Source organism: Rhinolophus sinicus, linkage group LG06, assembly GCF_036562045.2.
Source record: "Rhinolophus sinicus isolate RSC01 linkage group LG06, ASM3656204v1, whole genome shotgun sequence".
NCBI classification, from domain to species: Eukaryota; Metazoa; Chordata; class Mammalia; order Chiroptera; family Rhinolophidae; genus Rhinolophus; species Rhinolophus sinicus.
In genome coordinates this window covers 142662074-142681084 of record NC_133756.1, presented here as the reverse complement: position 1 = coordinate 142681084, position 19011 = coordinate 142662074, and the positions used below count along the sequence as shown (strand labels likewise).

At 41.9% G+C, this 19011-nt stretch overlaps 1 protein-coding gene across 3 annotated transcripts in view; it reads left to right on the top strand.

Moving 5' to 3' along the window:
- The window catches only part of LOC109450808 (uncharacterized), a 168073-nt gene extending 154229 nt beyond the window's left edge, over positions 1-13844 (top strand). For all 3 annotated transcript variants that reach the window (XM_019738500.2, XM_074336177.1, XM_074336176.1), the window contains one exon: positions 13396-13844. In XM_019738500.2, coding sequence (XP_019594059.2) covers positions 13396-13780 — 385 coding nt within the window. In that variant the 3' untranslated portion in view covers positions 13781-13844. The remainder of the gene's footprint in view (positions 1-13395) is intronic.
- The last annotated feature ends 5167 nt before the right edge of the window (positions 13845-19011 follow it).

Genomic DNA, 19011 nt, shown 5'->3' with positions numbered 1-19011 from the left:
AACACCTGCTTGTGTTACCATCTGTCTGTAGGTTTCTCTGACTTCTTTTTCATTCTCCCAGGCCACTGACTGACACCTTTTATTGCAACTGTTTATAGGTTTCTTAGTCCTTTGACTAAGAGCTCTAAAAGGGCATGGGTTGTAGTTGCTTCTTTATATCTTAGGGCCTAGCACAGTTGCTGACAGGGACCTTTTGTTAAATAAATGAACATAAAAAGTACTGCATAAGCCTCAATACTTGACATCTAAATAATGAATGCACCGAGGGCTTTAAAAATAGTTTATTATCTAAGTAGGTTAAATATGTTCCCTGGAAGCTTTTTTTAAAGTAATTACTTTTACTGTTAGTAAAAATATCGTGTAAATCCTCCTCCGCCCAGTACAGCCAGATTTAGCAAACATTTCCAAGGGTGGAAATGCAGATTAATGAGACTTGGCCATATTTGGTCAAATGGGGACTAGCATTTTCTATAGCCTAACTTGTACTTTGCAAGAAGTAATCTTTTTAAGGATAAGCAATGCGGGTCACTTGCTAATTATGTGGGATTAGTCCTCAATCCTTCTATTCCTGGGGAACTCAAGAAATGATGGGTCATGACATCATATGAAAATTCACCTCCCATTGCTGGCTGGTGTTGTCTTTTCCCTGCCTCTGTCTGCCAGCAATTCATTTGAAAGACATTTGAGCTGGTCAGTCCAGCTAAATGAAGCATTTTGTTAATATGGTGCTTTATCCATAGGTTGCTTTAGCTTTAGATATTTTTGTTCCTGTGGAGCTTATAGAACCCTCTCATAGTCCCCTCTAACCTGCCATGGCTTTTGAAAGAATAGAGGATCTTTGGTCATTTGAAAAGTGTCATGTCTTTAATTTTTTCACCCCAAGTTCTTACGGTTCAGAGTAGAGACTGTTTTCTCCAAATTTCTTTGTACACCTAATTCTTGTTTCCCACAAAAGTAGTTTGTATCATTTTGACATGCTCATTTTGGGAAATTCAGAAAAGGATAAAGAAGGAAAAGATCATCATTAATAATACCACAATCCCCCAATCAGTGACTGATTTTGTTAAGATATTAGTATATTTGCTATTGCTAAGATATTGGTATATTTCTCTTCACTGCATTATTTTTTAAACAGCTTTATTGAGGAATAACTGGCATAAAACAAGCTGCACATATTTTAAAGTGCACGGTTTGATGAGTTTTGACATATTGGCACACTTGTGAAACCATCACTGCAATCAAGATAATGCACATCACAGCCCCCGCCAAAGTTTCCTGGTGCCCCTTTTGTAATCCCTCCCTCTTGTTCCTCCCATCCCCACCCCCAGGTGAACACTGATCTACTTTCTTTCAGTAGAGATTAGTTTGCATTTTCTGGAAATTTTCGTAAGTGGAATCATACAGTAGTTGCCTTTTTTTGGTCTGGCTTCTTTCACTCAGCATAATTCTTTTGAGTGTCATCTGTGTTGTTGTGTGTTCGTTCCCTTTCAAGGATGAGTGGTATTCTGTAGTATGGATGCACTACATATTGTTTATGGACTTAACAGACTGACCTTTGGGTTGTTTTCCATTATTACAAATAGAGCTGCTATGAATATTTGTGTATAAGGCTTTGTGGGGATGTATGCTTTCATTTCTCTTGGGTAAATACCCCAGACTGGAATGGCTGGGTCATATGCTAGGTGTATTTTTGACTTTTTCAAGGAACCTGCCAAAGTATTTTCCCAAGCAGTTGTATCATTTTACATTTTCATCAACAGTATATGAGAGTTCCAATCCTCCACATTCTTGTCAACACTTGATATAGTCCATCTTTTTAATTTTAGCTTTCCTAGTTGGTGTGCAATGGGTATCTCATTGTGGTTTTAATCATCATTTACCCAATGACTAATGATATTGAATATACTTTCATGTTCTTATTATCATTCATATGTCTCTTTTGGTAAAGTGTCCATTCAAATATTTACACATTTTAAAATTGTGTTATGTCTTCTTATTATTGAGTTGTAAGTGTACTTTATATATTCTAAATCCAAGTCCTTTGTTGGATAGGTTTATCCAATATTTTCTCTCAGTCTGTGTCTTGCCTTCTCATTTTTGTAATAGTGAGTTATGAAGAACTTGGTATCTCTGCTGTGTCATTGAATAGTTGTGTGATCTTTCATAAGTCACTTGACTTTCTACACCTCAGTTTAATAATCTGTAAAATGGGGATAATAGTTATTGGCCCTACCTATCTGACAGGGTTGTTGTAGAGATCAACTTGTGATAAGCAATATTGTGTATGATTTTTCTCTGAAAAGTTGGAAACTTGGAAGTCAACCTTGATTCCTCCTTCACCGTCATCCCCACACTTGGGTACCTGTTAGTTATTTCTGGAATCTGTTGTCTCCTCACAACTCCTGCTCCCACTGTCCTGGTCATGCCGGACTCGGTTCACACGTAGACTGTTGCAATATCCTACTAACTGGTCTGCCACTTCCAGGCTTGCTGCCCTGAGACCTGACCTTTCTGCTGCCTCCAGGGTGATCCAGCAAACCTTGTTGGTTGGTCATGTTATCTTCTGCTTACAATGTATCACCTACAGGGTGAAGTCCAAGCTTTATGTCTTGCATCCAGGCCCTCCATGCTCTGGCCTTATTTCCCATTTCGTCCTGCTTGATATTTTACCTGCTAAAACACACTCCCTCCCCACCCACAGACTGTCTCCTACACACACACACACACACACACACACACACACACACACACACCTTGCCATTGCTCACCTCCATGAGTCTCGAACTCAAGCTGTGAGATTTGCTACTTCCCCATGTCCCCACTGCACTTGGGGCCAACCTCCATGCCCAGGCTGTCATGTTGCCTTTATCACGTGGCATTACAAGTACCATTGGTCTCTCTGCCATCAAAATGTAAGCAACTCAAGAAAAGACACTGTTGTTTCATCCATTTTTATTTGTTGACATTCAGCATAGAGTCTGGCCCAGATGAGAACCAAGAGTTGTTTGAAGAACTAAACATGATATCAGGAAAGGGATGATTATTTTTGTGAAGAATTATAGCACTTTAGTGTAGAAATGGCTTGGAAATCATTACAAATAGCATTTCCTCATCTAGATTCAGAGTTAGTGGCTTTAGGAACTTTCCATATTTATAGGAAATGCAAGGGGGAAAGGGCTAGAATTATGGTAAGGCCTTAATATTTTGTCTTGGGATGAATCATTGGTGGGTACTAAGTCGGGAGTTAGGAGGTGGGAGGAAAGGTTATTAAGGACAGTATCTGAAGATGAGACTAAGATAACCTTAGTGTCACCCCACGAATTACTTGTTAAAAGGAAAAATAAAAACTATAGAGTAGGTGCACAAGAATGTTAATGTACTTATTCTGACTGAACTCTACACTAAAATATGGTTAAAATGGTAAATTTTATGCTGTGTATAATCTACCACAGTAAAAAATTAGACAAGGGGATAAAACATTAGAAAAATTGGACAATCAATACTTTAATCAAATGATCAAAAGTAACATCACTGATAAGGTCATATGGACATCATGGGTCTCTGGATGTGATACCTGGGAAGGACCCACCAGCACTTACGTAACATTCCAGCAAAAATGCATAAACTCAATCCAACCATGAGGAGTCATCAGACAGACCCAAATTAAAGGTCATGCTATACACTAACTGGCCTGTGTTCTTCAAAAAACAATCGATTTCATAAAAGATAAAGACAAACTGAAAGACTATTCCAGAATAATGGATGACAACTAAGTATAATACACGATCCTGGATTAGATCTTACACCAGAAAAAAGAAGTTACTCCTTCCTTCCCTCCCTCCCTTCGTTCTTTTCCCTTCCTTCCTCCCTTCCTTCCTTCCTGCCTCTTTCTTTCTTCTCTTCTCTTCTCTTCTCTTCTCTTCTCTTCTCTTCTCTTCTCTTCTCTTCTCTTCTCTTCTCTTCTCTTTTCTCTCTCTCCCCCTTCCCTCCCTCTCTTTCTCCATTTCTTTCATAACGCACCTTATTGAGACAACTGGTAAACTTGAAATATAAACTGTAGATTAGATAAAAGTATTATCTCAGTGTTAAATTTCCTGAGTGTGATAACTGTACTGTCGTTATGGAAGAGACTGTCCTTGTTTTTAGAAAAGACACCTTGAAATATTAAGGGACAAGTGGCATGATATGTCATAAAAGTTAATGATAAAGCACATGTGGCAAAATGTTAAAATGGATAACTCCATATAAAAGATATACAGGAGTTCTTTGTACTGTTCATGCAAACTTTTCAGTAAGCTTGAAAATATTTCAAAACAAAAGTTTTTAAAACTGCCTTGGGATTGACGCAATAAATGTTGTTTACATCCATACAAGGGCATACTTGGCAGTCATCAAAAATACTGATAAATATATTTATTGGCACGGAAACAAATTAATGACATGTAACTGACTGAAGAGAGCAAGTTGCACTGTGATCTTAGTTTTATTCTGGAAAGATGTGTATCAAAATGTTAATTCGGGTTATTTTTGAGTTATGGGGTAAAAGGTAATTTACATTTTCTTTTTTGTTTGTTTGTCTCTACTACTTTTCTCCCATGTGCATGCACTAATTATGCAATAAAAATTATTTAAAATCACAAAGAAACAAATGACAGAAAAGTTTTAAAGTCACCCAAGTGCATGAACCGATGGGGTCCCTCTGAGCCAGGGCACCTGCCTTCTTTAGTAACCTCTTTCTGGAGCAGAAGCTCAAAGTTCTTTCAACTTCCAACATCACACTGTGGTGATTAAAAAAAGAAAACTCCTTATTCTCCATCGTGTGTCTCCTCCAAAGTTGCCATCTCTAGATAGAAAGCCCTCAGAAAGTTGTTTCTGGTATACTTGGTATTCTAAATTTGTGCTCCATGTGTTTTAAGTGTTTTCTGCTACCTGGTTGGTTTAAAATCCGTTTTTAAACTGCTCCTCCTCACAGTCTCCTGGATTTTTCCATAACTAATTGCAAGATGCTAGATTTCAGGAACCTCCTTGAACGCCGTGGGTGTGGGAAGTATCACCCACCCTCCTTAACTTCCAGCTCACTTTTCATCAGCAGGCCCAGGAATGATCACTGTGTCCCTGGTCTGCTTAATTTTGAGGGCTTGAAAGATCTAATAGTCACTTTTCAGAGAAACTTTCTTTGAAATCTCTCAGAGAACAACTGCAGCAGAGGCAAAAAGCACAACAGTTGTGATACCGTTAGTGTGTAGATTCAAAATTTCTCTCTCATTTAGTCTCGCTTTCAGAGTTGTCTCTAATGGTTGATTCTGCTTCTGGATGTCCAAAAAAATCAGATCATCATGTACCGCATTTACCCTTTAAGATTGTGTTTTCCTGTTAATTGAGCATAATGTCACGGTCTTCTTATTTTTATTCAAAATGTTTTAATGAATTAGTTTCACGTCTTTCATATTTTTGGTCTTGAATTCTTCATCAGACCCTTTACTGTTCAATTTCTGAACACAGATTTGAAGATTTTTCTTGTTATATATCATCCCTCTTGAGACATGTTGGATTTTCTTGTCATTTTGACACTGATTTACCAGAATGAGCTCCCTGCAAGAATACTGTGGCAAGGAAATTGTTCTGCTCTAACAGCAGATGATTTCATTAGGTTTGCTCAGTTTGGGGACCCAGTGCATGCACTTTGAAAATCGCAGTAGCAGTGATCTGCAGACAGCTGGGTCTCGGCATTTTCCTAATGTGAGCTATTGCCCTCTCATTATAGTATCTTCTTATATTTGGAGATGGGCAACCTAGTGTATACACATTTTAAGAAAGGAAAAACCTGTATTAAAATTGTAATAATATATGTTGATAACAAAAGATAAATACAAGTCATGTTTGACTTCTGCAATTAGAAGAGGTGCTCAAAGTGGTTACCATCAGCATCCAGACAATTCTGATTACGGTGAACTACTGCTTGAACAACATTGACCAAAGTGTCCACTTATATACATTTTTTGGCACCCCTGGTGTGTGTGTGTGTGTGTATATATATGTGTGTGTGTGTATCTCCAAGTGGCAAGGCAAGATAAATATAGCATGGGGTAAAGTCTTATTTAGGTATTTGCTCAGTCTCACATCTTGCTTGATTCAGTTCCAAGAAATCTTTCTTGTTACTTATGGTCTCATTTATTCTTTAAAGCCAAAATGTCCTAAAATGGAACACAAAACTAACCAAAGGAAAACCTCAGTATTCTTCAAGTCATGGTTGTTTAAATGTGAGGTTGTCAGAAAATATTTTTCCCATTTTTATCTAAATTGCCTCCCACCACTTTCAGAAGTAAAACAGCTTAAAAAAAAAAAAAAAAGTAAAACAGCTTAAAAGGTTGCAGATAAATTTGTCTATGTGGTCATTTCCCTTAGGTTTGGAATAATATTCTTCTTGAAACATTTGAAACACCTAGACCTACAATCATATACTCAGACAGAAAGTGGGACGAGATCACAGGTATAGCCATGCTGAGTGATAGGTAATTGAGGCAGAAGTTAACCTGGAGTGTTACAGTGAAGAACCTGAGGTTTCATCAACAGCATCAAAAACTACAAGGATTTTGTAGAGGCCCCTGCTTTTGTTATAGGTGCTGCTGCTATCAAACACTGACCTTTGTGAGAGGTGGAGCTTAGTCATCCAGGAAGGCCCAGGTATCAGTCCTTTGGGCCCCTCCTTGAATATCTGGAAGCCACAACTTTTCATCCCACTGCTGCCACCCAGCCCAGTTCTCACCATCTCAGTAGTCTCCTAACTGGTGTCTCTGTATCCACTCTTGCCTTCACCAGTCTGTTCCTTAGATGGCTAATCTTGAAATGCAAACATAATCATGACTCTGCCTCCCCTTTAAACCTCCACAGTGGCTTGCCATTCTGTTAGACTAAAATCCAATTTGTGCATGATCAGACCCAGACTTTCTATTCCCATCTCATCCACTACCATTCTCCCCTGCTGTCCTTCCGTCCCCCTAGATGACCTCGCTGGCCTCCCTTCAGTTCCTCAGAAGCTCTATGCTCCTACCTGCCTCCATGTGGGTCAGATTCCTTTGTTATAGCATCTTACAGAATCATATCCCTCTCCTGCAGAGCACTTGTCTCTCTTTGATTAAGTGTAAGCTCCATTGGAGAAGAGAACCTATCACTGCCATATTACCAGTGCCAAACCCAGTGATGTGGTTAAGTTAGTAGAGCTTAAGGTGAAGTCTAGATTGATTTATTAATGTCTGTTGAGGTCTTAGCTCCACAGACTGGTATGCTTGCATCATTGCCACAGAGGGACCAAGCAAACTTCCATTGTACCTTTTGAGACATTTGTCTGTCTTTTATGACAATGCAATATGCATTAGTTAAATTCCATAATATTTACTATGCAAATTACATTGGCTCAAACGTATGGCTCAATTGCTGGACCTGTCAGAGTCCTCAAAGCCTCCCTCAGCTCTTCCTTGAAGTTCCTAAAGTACAACTGTCGCCATAGCTCATCTATCCTATCCTATCCCTCTTGCTCTGCTTGCCTGGTTCTCATGTCCACCACCCTCAAAGCCACTTGAAGGAATACCTCAGTGGACTTTATCAATAATCTCCCAGGGAGATCACCAGTGTTCACAACCCTGTTGGTTACCAGGGTCCTGACGCAAGGGGTCTTCCCAAAATAAAGGAAAAGTTTGACCCAAAGACAAATGTAAGTCTTCACCCCTAGAGACCAAAACTATTTACAAAGTTCAAAAAACAATAACAACAAAAATATTTAAGTTCTGGCCATCAGCCAAGACATATAAATGTGCAATGTCTTAGTTATTATTATAAAAATCCTATAAGGTCTGTGTTATTATATCCTTTCTAGAGATGAGAAAAACTGAGGCTCTGGGTGGGACACCTAGTGACTCACTGAGGTTACACAGCAGCGGGACCCTGATTCAAACCCATGGTTAATAACCTTAGGTCTTAACCAGTATTCTATAGTGCAGGCCGACATTAGTAGAAATGGCTGACAACAGGGACTCACATACAATTAATTTCATTTGGCCTTCCTGTGCCTTATAGGCCAAAATCATTCTGTAAAGGCAATATCCAAATAGGCTTGACCGAAGATAAATTATTTATATAGACAAATTATTTATATAAAGACAGAGTACATTCCTAAGTGCTAGTCTCATCATCTTAACCATATATATGCTCACATGTAAGGAATTTTCTCCCCAGCTGTATGTGTCTAAATGCGCGTATTTCTCCTTATAACCACATTACCTGCTAACACCCCCCAGGCAGGGGCCTCCTTGGGCAGAGTCCCAAGGCCTGAGTTTCCCTTTAGCTGCCCTGTGACGCTCCTCGAGGATTCAGCAGTCGTGGGGTCGTGCTGCCAGCCCAATGTTTATTCTTAGTTTCGGGGAGTGTGGGGATGGACTTCTCGCCAGAATCCTGCCCTGGCATTCCAGGTAACTGACACAAGCTATGGTCCATTCTGTGCTATTTATAAAGTGACATAAATAGTCTCATCCCTCTGAAAGGCGTGTCTGTGCCATATGCCCACTGGCCTTCCTTCCATCTGACAGACGCTTCTCTCCAGACCTCAAGAGGCAGCAGGGCTGTGTCCTGACACAGTCCCATGGGCACTGTGTCCCTGATGTGCACACACACCTCCTGCTCCAGAGGCACTTAGGGCCTGGGGAGGCCCCACGGCAGGGCCTCAGCCCAGGGGTCAAGGCAGCACCTAGTTATGGACCCAAGGAAGGAGGAGGGAGCTCGGGAGCGGGGCGTAAGCTAAGACCGAGCCCAGCTGTTGGAGTTGGGTACAGAATCAGGGTAGGATCATGAGCACCTGAGCAGAATCTGAGCTGTGAAAGCCCCAGAGACCTACTCTAAGCCTGGGCTGGAGCTGAATCTGGGGGTGAGAAAATTAATGGACCCAGCTGAAAGGCTGGAGTGACAGGTGGAGTATAGACAGATTCTGCCCCTTTCTAGCTGTGAGCAACTTCCTTCATCTCTCTGGATGTTTCCTTATCCGAGGATGTACACCTAGAAGAGACTGTCATGCTACCATGTTTCCCCGAAAATAAGACCTAGCTGGACAATCAGCTCGAATGTGTCTTTTGGAGCAAAAATTAATATAAGACCCAGTGTTATTTTACTATAAGACCAGGTATATAATATAATATAATTAGTATAATATAATATAATTAATATAATATAATACAGGTCTTATATTATTTTTTTGCTCCAAAAGACACATTAGAATTGATTGTCTGGCTGGGTCTTATTTTTGGGGAAACACGGCAGGTGTGTGCATCAGAATTACCTGGGAGCTTGGGAAAGGATGCCCAGGCCCCTCCTTGTAGATTGATCCTTGGAGGACACTGGAGGTTCCCAGGTTCCCCAGGAGATTCTGACCCACACCAGTGTTAGAGAGCCCCTATACTAGATGGTCCCCAAGGGCTCTTCGAACTCCGACATCACTCTATGCTCATGTTTACTAAATTGGGGATAAGAAAACATAGAAGGTAGGCATTCACCTCATGTGATGAGGCATTCACCTCAGGCGCTTTATCAGCCACTTGTTGCACCTTAAGAAATCATCAGTTGGGAGCTTATTCAAAGCCCCAGTTCTTTCATGTGTAAGGCTGGAAACGTGGGCTCAAGTTCACCCCCTTCTATGTTCTCTCCTGGGCAGTCTCTCCCTCTCCCATGGATTAATTGCCATCTCTCCCAGTGGTCACAAACTGGGAGCCAGAAAGACAAATCTAGGCAAACCACACATGAGTTTTATTTAGTCTGCCCAGTATTTTTTAAAAGTCTGAATCTGTCTGGAGTGAGACTGGGCGTTTGCTTTCCATTGACCACGGGCCCACCACACCCGCATATATTACACCAGCCACTTCCACCCTTTACATCACCTGCCTAGACCCTGATTTTAGACCTAAGTCAGTCTCTCACCTCCTGTCTCCAGTTCAAACCTCTTTCTGAGCATCAGACCATATATCCAGATGCCTCCTGGCAAGATGGTTCAGTGTGTGTACTTAATGGAAGGCCTGGGATGCAGCACAGGGCTAAATAAATATTAGTTAGAGATATGTATTATTATCCCTATTCTGCTCCTCTTCTTAGAGTCTCTCAGGCACCTCACCTCAACCCATTCAAAACAGAGCCCATCACTTTCCTCACCTTCACCGGAAGAAAACCTTTGCTTCTCCAAGGTCCTTATTTCCACAAATGAAATTGTCAGAAAGTTACCTAGACTGGGAGTCACCTGGGTTCTTTTGTCTCCTTCATTCCAGTTTGTCATCAGACCTTGTGCAGAATCTCTCTTGATTTCCATTCAATTTTCTCCATCTCCGCTGTCACCTCCCTAGTCCAAGCCACCGTCATCTTTGCCAGGACTATGTAGTGGTCTAATTATTCTCCAGCAACCACGATTGTTTCTATCTAACCCATTGTTCAACTGTAAGCCACGGTGCTCATTTTACTAAAAAACTTGATCTTGCCTCTTCCCTGCATACAGCCCATTTAGTGGCTTCCCATTGCCCCAGGATAAAGTGCAGATTCCTTTACAAGACCCTCTCTAGTCTGGCTTCTGCCTCCACTGCAGTCTCCACTAGCAACAGTCTATGTTTCATCCATCCAGGCTTCTGTTATCTGTGGGATGTGCCCTACTGCCTCTGGCCTCTGGGCCCTCACATATGCTGTTCCTCCTCCTGTAAGGCTCTCCCCCATACAGTTCTCTTGGATAGTTTCTACATTTTCTTCATCTCTCAGCTCAGCTGTCACTTCCTCAGAAGGTCTTCCCAGATACCCTAGAACAAGTAGGGCCCCTGCTATAAGCTTGCAGAGCCCCTGTGCTTTTCCTGGCAAAGCATTCATCATACAGCATCACGAGTGCATCCTTTCTAGACCAGGAGCTCATAAGAGCACAAGAGCAGGGACTCTCACTGTCGAGCTTGTCCACTGCTCTCTCTTCCCTACCCAGCACGCACGTGGAACATAGTAGGCGCTCAATAAACGTTTGTTGAGAAAAGGAGAGAAGAAGCAAAGAGTGGAAGGGGAACCAGAAAGGAACACGACTAGCATCTTCTTGTCAAAGTGAGGGTAAGGGCTGACACATCCTACACTCCACCCCTAAAATTGACAACTCCTAAGGGCAGGAATTCTCTCTTACTCAATGTTGTGTCCTTAGTATCTTACAAAGAGCAGGTGTACAGGAGGTTGTTGAATGCATTCATTCATTCTAAGAACTTCTTGACCTAGACTAACCAATGGTATAACCAGCTAGAGAACTACCATTTTTTGTAATAAGTCTTGGGCAACTACTTGACTTTTTAGAGTATGTACACATACATAGACTCTGATAAAAATTACCCTCCCCCCAAATGAAACAACGGAAAAATTCTCACTGAGTACCCTCTTGTTACCACCCACCAAATCAGATTGGGTTATGATCTTACAAACAGGAAGTCTCTATTGTCCACATGTAATGAAGCTATCGTGTAACGCATAAAGAAAATGTAATTCTTACAGTCACATATACACTTAAAGAAAATGCAATTCACCCACTGGACTAGCGCGTAGATTTTGGCTTCACCATATAGCAAGCCAGAATGGAGAAGAAAACGTGACCTTTGGCCGTAGAGAGCCTGAAGTTTGGGCCCGAGCCACCACCGACTGCGCCTCGCTTGTGGGAAATTTGTTCAGCCTCTCCACTTGTTTTCTCTCCCGTAAAATGGGGAAAGTGAGACGGGCTTTGCAGGGTTGTTTTGAAGACTGAATACACAATGTAAAGTACCCAACACAGCCCTGGCTGCCAGGTGCTCCTCCATGGCATTGTACCTCTGCATTTCAATTATTTAAAGGTATCCTGGCCGGGCTCAGGCATACAGGGAGCTCATGAAACACTGCTCTCCCAGTGGGAAGAGGCACTATTTCTTTCCTATCCTTGCCTGAAAAGAATGAGGAAACTGGTGGCAGAGAAAGAGGAAAGCAGTAGCAGCAAAGAAGCGTGGGACATGAAAACGGAAGAATTGGGTTCGCACAGGGTCTTGGAGTCACGCTGAAGAAGGCTTTTCTTTTCAAGCTTCCCTTCTCCTTCTCACCATGAGGAAGGCGCCTCAGGAAGGAAAGCCACAGGCCGGACCCCAACGGCATGAGAAGGAGCCCTGCTTTCCCAGCCTGCCCGTCTCTCCTGTGCTTTGTCAAAAAATGAAATTCACGTTCAGACATTTTAAAAAATCACATTTTGATCATTCGGGAAAATTCATATAAGCAAAAAGAAGGAAAGAAAAGATCCCCAATTTTACTGAATTATCCTTTCAAAGTATTGTCTAGGCAATAAGTACATAAATATGTTCTTGTATAACAAATGAGATCGAATGGCACATACTGTTCTGTAACCAGATCTTTTTCACTGAACAGGTTTCTATATCAGTGAAGGTATGTATCTAATGTCACGATGGGTGACATCAGGGGACGACACCAGGGTGGCTTGCCACAGGCACTGCACTCGTGGTTCCCTCCCCGGGCAGAGACTTATTTGAAGCTTGTTCCTGCTTCCCCTCTGTGAACAATGACTCAGTGAACAACTTTGTAGTCAAAATTTTGTACAGCCCACGATTGTTCCCTCACAATGAATACTCACATCCAGTCTTAATTTTCTCAAGAAAATAAGACAATGGGACAATGTGATTAAAATGTTGAAATCGTAAGTGGGCCTCTTTGGCGTGGAGGAGGGGAGAGGCTGTAACTCAGCATTACGCTTTTCATTTTTGATTCTGTTGCAACCTCCAGATTTATCTCAAGTACAACCTCATTTATAGTCAACAAACTTGAAAAAAATAAACAAAACAAGTCCCTGTCTGTAAAGAGATTATAATCTAGCAGCAAAGATACCATGTTTTCCCAAAAATAAGACCTAGCCGGACCATCAGCTCTAATGCATCATATTTTCAGGGAAACACAGTAAGAGGCATAATAACTATCTGTAATAAATCAGTTTTTTCTCTCATTTAGCACAAAAGTGCGTGGCTTTTCATGATAAAAAGCAAGGACAAGATGGACATAATAATATTAATAATAGCCAGTGTTTGTGAGAACGTGCTGTATCCAGGAGCTGTTCATATAGTAAATGGCATACTGTATTAAATTCGTCCTTTAATCCCCACAGTCTATGAGTTAGCACTACAGTTGTGAACGTTATATTGTGGGAATTGAGGCACAGGGAAGTTAAGTAACTTGCTCAAGGTAACAGCTAGTGAGTAGCCAAGCTGGGATTTGATTCCAGGCTTTTGAAGTCAGAGCCCTTTACTGCTGAAACACACTGTCACTGGGCTGGGAGAGAGCGTCACGTTGACCTGGAATAAGCATTATGATTTAACCTTCTAGGTACTGCGGCCTGAAAACCGGCTTGCTGACGTCCCCCATGGTGGGGTTCATGGTGACCAATCAGTGCACTTTCCACACACCCATCGGCTTTCCTCAGGTCCCGGTGGCTGCTCTGGCTGTGGAGAAAGTGGGTCACTCCAGTGTGCACTACCGCCTTGCCCTGTTTCCACCTAAGCCCACCAAGGAGCCGCCGTCAGTGGATCACCACGACCTCAGTGATGGTTTTTTCTTTGGCCACCCCAAGCTGGGGCAGTTTGACGCTTTGGCCTGTACCACTGGGTCCTCCGTCCATGTCTTTGTGAATCCAGCCACCAGCAAGCCGACGGGGCTTCCAGAAGACTTCAGGAGGGGCCTGCTGAGGCTGATGAGGCCGGTTTCCATGTGAATCATCTATCTGTACATGGAGCTGCGCCTGTCACAGAATAAAGTTTAGCTTAGTCTCTAAACGATTTCTTTTAATTCCTTAGCACATGTTTTTACCCTCAAAATCGCTGTCAGTTTCTTAAAAGTTTTTGTAATAGAGTCATCTAGCTCCAGTGATCAAGCCTCTTCTTGCATCGGGCCCAGAGCAAAGTGCTATGCACACGAGTCCTCCCTGAGCCCTCACAACCACCAGTGAGGCAGGTACAGGCCTCCTTTTACAGAAGAGGAAAAGGAGGTGGAAGTACCGGGCCCACAGTCATTCTCCTAGTGAGTCTGACTCCAAAGTCCACGTGGGCGTACTCCCTACATGCATCTGTATCTCCAGTACCCGAGCAGCAGGGCTGCATACTTCCTGTGGTTTGAGATCACTAATCTGATATGACTCATTCAGTGTCCTCTGCTTCTTACAGTTCCTAACCACATGACCTCTTTAAAAAAAAAAAAAAAAGTGAACTTTCTAAAAAACCACCTTTCTTTTATGTATTTAAAACAACAAACACACCTTTGACAAGTTTCTGACCAATCTGAAACCTCCGTCAGTCACTGATGCCATGTGTTGAAGTCTAAAAGTAACCACAGGTAAGTAGAATCTTTGATGCTGAAACACATAAGGTCCCTACTTTGTGGTAATAATAAAAATGGTTACTGTTTACTGAGCGCTGGCCACACCGTACCTTACGGTCATTGCCTTAAATAATCCTTATGTTGCCATTTTTTAGATGAGAACATTGAGACTTTAAAGAGAACAGAGGGCGTTGGGGAAGGAGTTCTGGTCTAACCTCTACCTCGATCCTGTGACAGGGAAAACTGCTGGTTTTATCTTTCTGGGTCTCAGTTTCCTCCTCTGGAAATACGACCCTGAGTGACCTTTCTCAGTTGGCTCTCTGAATGTGTTCTGAATATGTGAAGACTCTGCATCTGCTTTTCCTGAACTGAGCTCTAAATCCCTGCCACAGAGAAATAGCTTTGGAATACCGTCACCATGATTAAAACAATGTTCAATGCTATTCCTTTGTCATTTATCCATTCAGTTTCACCTAGTAATAGATGAAGTTTGAGGTTTTAAAAACACTTCCCACAATAATTCTGGAACTCAGAAAGGCTATTACCCAGCAGCCTTCTGTTTGTAGGCGCTGATATATCTGAACTCGGGCATTTGACCTGCTCAGGAAGATCACCAGGGAGAAAGAACTCCTTTTATTGTCTCATGTTTCAGTCCTTGTTGGTCTTACACGTGCATTATCTCACTTTATCTTTGTAGCTACTCTGAGAGTTGGGTATTATTATTATTTTGTCCCCGTTGTACAGTCAGAACAGGCACGTCAGGAGGAAGGTGACCTACCGGAGGTCACAGAACTGTAATGTGGCAGAGCGAGAACCCAAATCCAGACAGGCCTTTGGACCCATCTTTCCATGCCACCAACTCTGCATCTCATCCGAGTAGTCCTGAATTTTCAAATTACAACTTGCGTTGCCCGAATTTTTAAAATTGTAGTAATGCTAGCAGTAGTTTCACCAAGAGGCTCTTAAATTGCAGAACACATAGTGGGGTGGTTAAGAGGGTGGGGTCCTCCTGGATTTGTATCCAGGATCTGCCATCTTTAAAGAGGGGAACCCATGTTCCAGTTGACCCAGGACAGTCCTGGTTGTGCCAGCATCATGGCAGGCTCACCCCTAGTACTTGTGGGCCCCAGGAAGGGAGTGAAAATAGAAAATGGTCTGTGGGTCACTCCACCCTTTTCCTTCCTACCAAGGGGATCCACATACTCATATGTGTGTGTGGAAACCCCAGCCTGCATGTTCAAACTGAGTCCACCTGCTGTCCCTTGGGTCCTTTGGGCCTAGGAGTGTGCACATCTGTGGCTTTGTCTACCCTTTGGGAGACCCACCTGGGGGCTGCACACACAGGCTCTGGAAGAGGCTTGGCGTTATTTGGGCAGGGAGTTCTGGGGTGCTCCAGGGACTTGGAGCATGTTCTAGAAGCAAAGGCCCTGGCTCTGAATGGGCAAAACCCTTTGTCCCAAGGACTTCTCAAGCCATGAGGAAGATCCCAGCCAGAAGAGGAGCCGAGTGGGTCTCTAAATCCCAAAGTGTTCAGAGCAGGTTGCCCAGATTTGGGGAGGTACTGATTAAAACTGCTCCCCTTCATTGGCAAAGGTATCCTGCTCTGGACAATCAATTCTATAGTCACCTAATTTATGACTTGTGTGACTTTAGGCATTATTTCCCTTCATAGGTCTCTCATGTATAAAATGAAAAAATCTGTACAGTTGCCACTGATTACCAGGAGTACTACTCACCAAGGGTTTCAACATACCCCCTCTGAGCAACAGTAGGATTGAGTACTTCCTACTCCCTTGAAATTAGATGTGGCCATCTAATTGCTTTGGCCCATGGAAGTGACCATGGGAAACACGGGTCACTTTCAGGCATGACCACAGTTGCTTGCTTATGCTTGACCCTGCAGTGGACATGGGTGGATGTGGAGACACACAGTTGAACCCCTCACGCCACAGGTGCCATGGACCAGTACCCAGAACTACAGCACACATTGCAAAAGCAAAAGTTAAATCTCTGTTGCTTTATACCATTGAAAAGATAGGGTTGTTTGTTACAGCAGCATATTCCAGCTTATCCTCTCTCTTACAAGTAATAAACCTCATAGGATTGTTGTGAAGTTTACGTGAGAAATGTAAGTCCTTGGCATAATTCCTGGTGCACAGCTGTTAGTATTTATCACAGGAGAAAAGAAATGCTTATTGTTGGCACTACACAAACTTCAAGGTAGGAAAGTAACCAATCCTGATAGTCATTTCATATGCTTCTGTGGAGAATCAGACACTGTTTTCTATTTTATGAGAAAAATTAGAGGTACTTCAAACTCATGGGATGGTGGGATGCATTATATCTAGGGTATGTGTTACCAGCCCTGGACCCAAGAACTGACCAGAACTGAGAGTGCAGATAGATTCTTTAGAAATAGCTCCAAGTTTGTGTAAATCTCACGTGTGTAAGTACTGATGACACAATCTTTCCATTGCTCAAATTTTTAATTTTAGTGTGAACCAAAGCAGTGAACATTATGACACTCATTGGTTTTTAATAGGCGATTCTAGTACTATAAGCTCAGGTTTAAGACTACAGAGAGAGCCAAATCTAGTTGCATGTACTTGGAGGAAGCCGGATTTTATTATAAAGGTGGCAAAATAAATCTAGAAAGACTTTAAAAAAAAAATCCAGTCAGCCATTCACTACTTGGCTCCACAAGATGTTTTCAAGTTGAGCTGCTAATAAGTGGCCACGTATCTACCATTTTCTGGGCACTTCTGAGCAGGTATTTGTGCCATAGCTAACAAGGAACAGCTACGAAAATTCAAGCAGATGAAGAAACCCTTCAGGTGTTTGTTGCTGGCTTTCTACATTTTTGTTACACTTGAATTCATTCAAAAACCTACAGTAAGAGACAAGAAGTACAAAATGTGTGTTCATGTTTTGCTTGGACAGATTTTGGCTCCTAGCAATTAACGCTTTCAGTCACATTAAGCATATAAATAATGCTTTGTGACATTACAGTATTTCCCATTACAGATCAATTTTGTAGCATTTGTTCATAATCAGACTTGAAACGTTACCTAGAAACAAAATATGTTTTCCTTGAAACAGTCAGATCCTATTAGAAATCTAAGGCTTTACAAATCACCAAGTTAACAGTTATATCCCCTAGCTAAGGTTTTCTTTCCTTAAATAGTGTTAAATTCAGCCCCAGAAGCACTAGTCTCTTTGAGGGTTTGCTTATGTGCACTGACTTGAAAGGAAAAACTTAGTGTTCAAAATTTAACATTTTACTGTGTGTAGCTTAGTAAAGCAACCAGTATTCCCTTTTGGGGGAAAAATAATGTTAGCACCTTTTAAAAGTGTTATGCTTATAATTAGGTTACATGGTATTATTTTCTCATTTTTTAAAAGACAGGTTTTCATTGCTTAAAAAAAAAGGTGTCAGCCTATTTCTAGGTAAGAGGAGGTATTCCCATTTCCTGACCACATAATCGTCCACTGTAGGGAAGCAAAGAAATAAAACATGTATCAGATTTGGAGATTTGGAGCAATAAAATAGTGCTAAACAGCAGAGATTTTGGAGCCAGGAACATCTGGATTTGAGTTTTTGTCCCTGCCATTTATTTAATCATTGTGGGATTTTGGGCAAAATTACTTCTCATGCAGCAAATGTTTGCTAATTTCTTTTTTTCCAGAATTTCTTTTTTCCTGAGGAATATTCTCTTTGATTAAAGCTAACAACCTCTCACTCTTTTAGCAAATAATTAGGGTACTTATTGTAGGCTAGGCTCTACTTTTCTAGGTCCTGGGAAACAACAGTAAATAAGAGAGACCAGACTATTACTCTCATAGTGTTTAAATTCCAGCTTGGGGAAGATGCACAAATATATAAACAAGATGTCAAATGGTACAGTTGGTTGAATGGTATTCCCCCACAAAATACGACTACCTCCTAACCCCTGGAACTTGTGAATGAGACCTTACTTGGAAAAATGGTCTTTGAAGACTGGTTGTAATTAAGGATCTTGGGATGAGATCATCCTGGATTATCCATGTGGGCCCTAAGGCCAATGACGTGTCCTTATAAGAGATACACAGAGACACAACACTGAGAGAAAGAAAAGGCCATAGGTGGTGGTAGAGATTGGAGTGATTGCAGACACAGACAAGGAAAGCCTGGAGTCACCAGAGCTGGAAGACGCAAGGGGTTCTCCCGTAGAGCTCCGATTTCAGACACTGGCCTCTAGAGCTTTTGTTGTAAACCACCCAGTTTGTGGTAATTTGTACGGCAGCCCTAGGAAACAAATACAAATGGTAACACATACCAAGAACAAAACAAAACGGGGCAATGAGACAGGGACTCGAAGGGGTGCTATAGCTATGTGCCACAGAACCTTTTGGTCAACAGTGACTGCATGCAGGATGGTGGTAGCCATCTAGCTTAGGTGTGTAGTAGGCTATACCATCTAGGTTTGTGTAGGCACCCTCTGTGATGTTGGCACAACAAAGTCGCCTAAAAGCACATTTTTCAGAACGTATCCCTGTCAAATGATGCATGACTATACTATAAACGGTGGTCTGGAAGGCACCGTTAAAGGGGTACCATTTGAGTTCCTGGAGGCTGTGGGAATGGGTTTT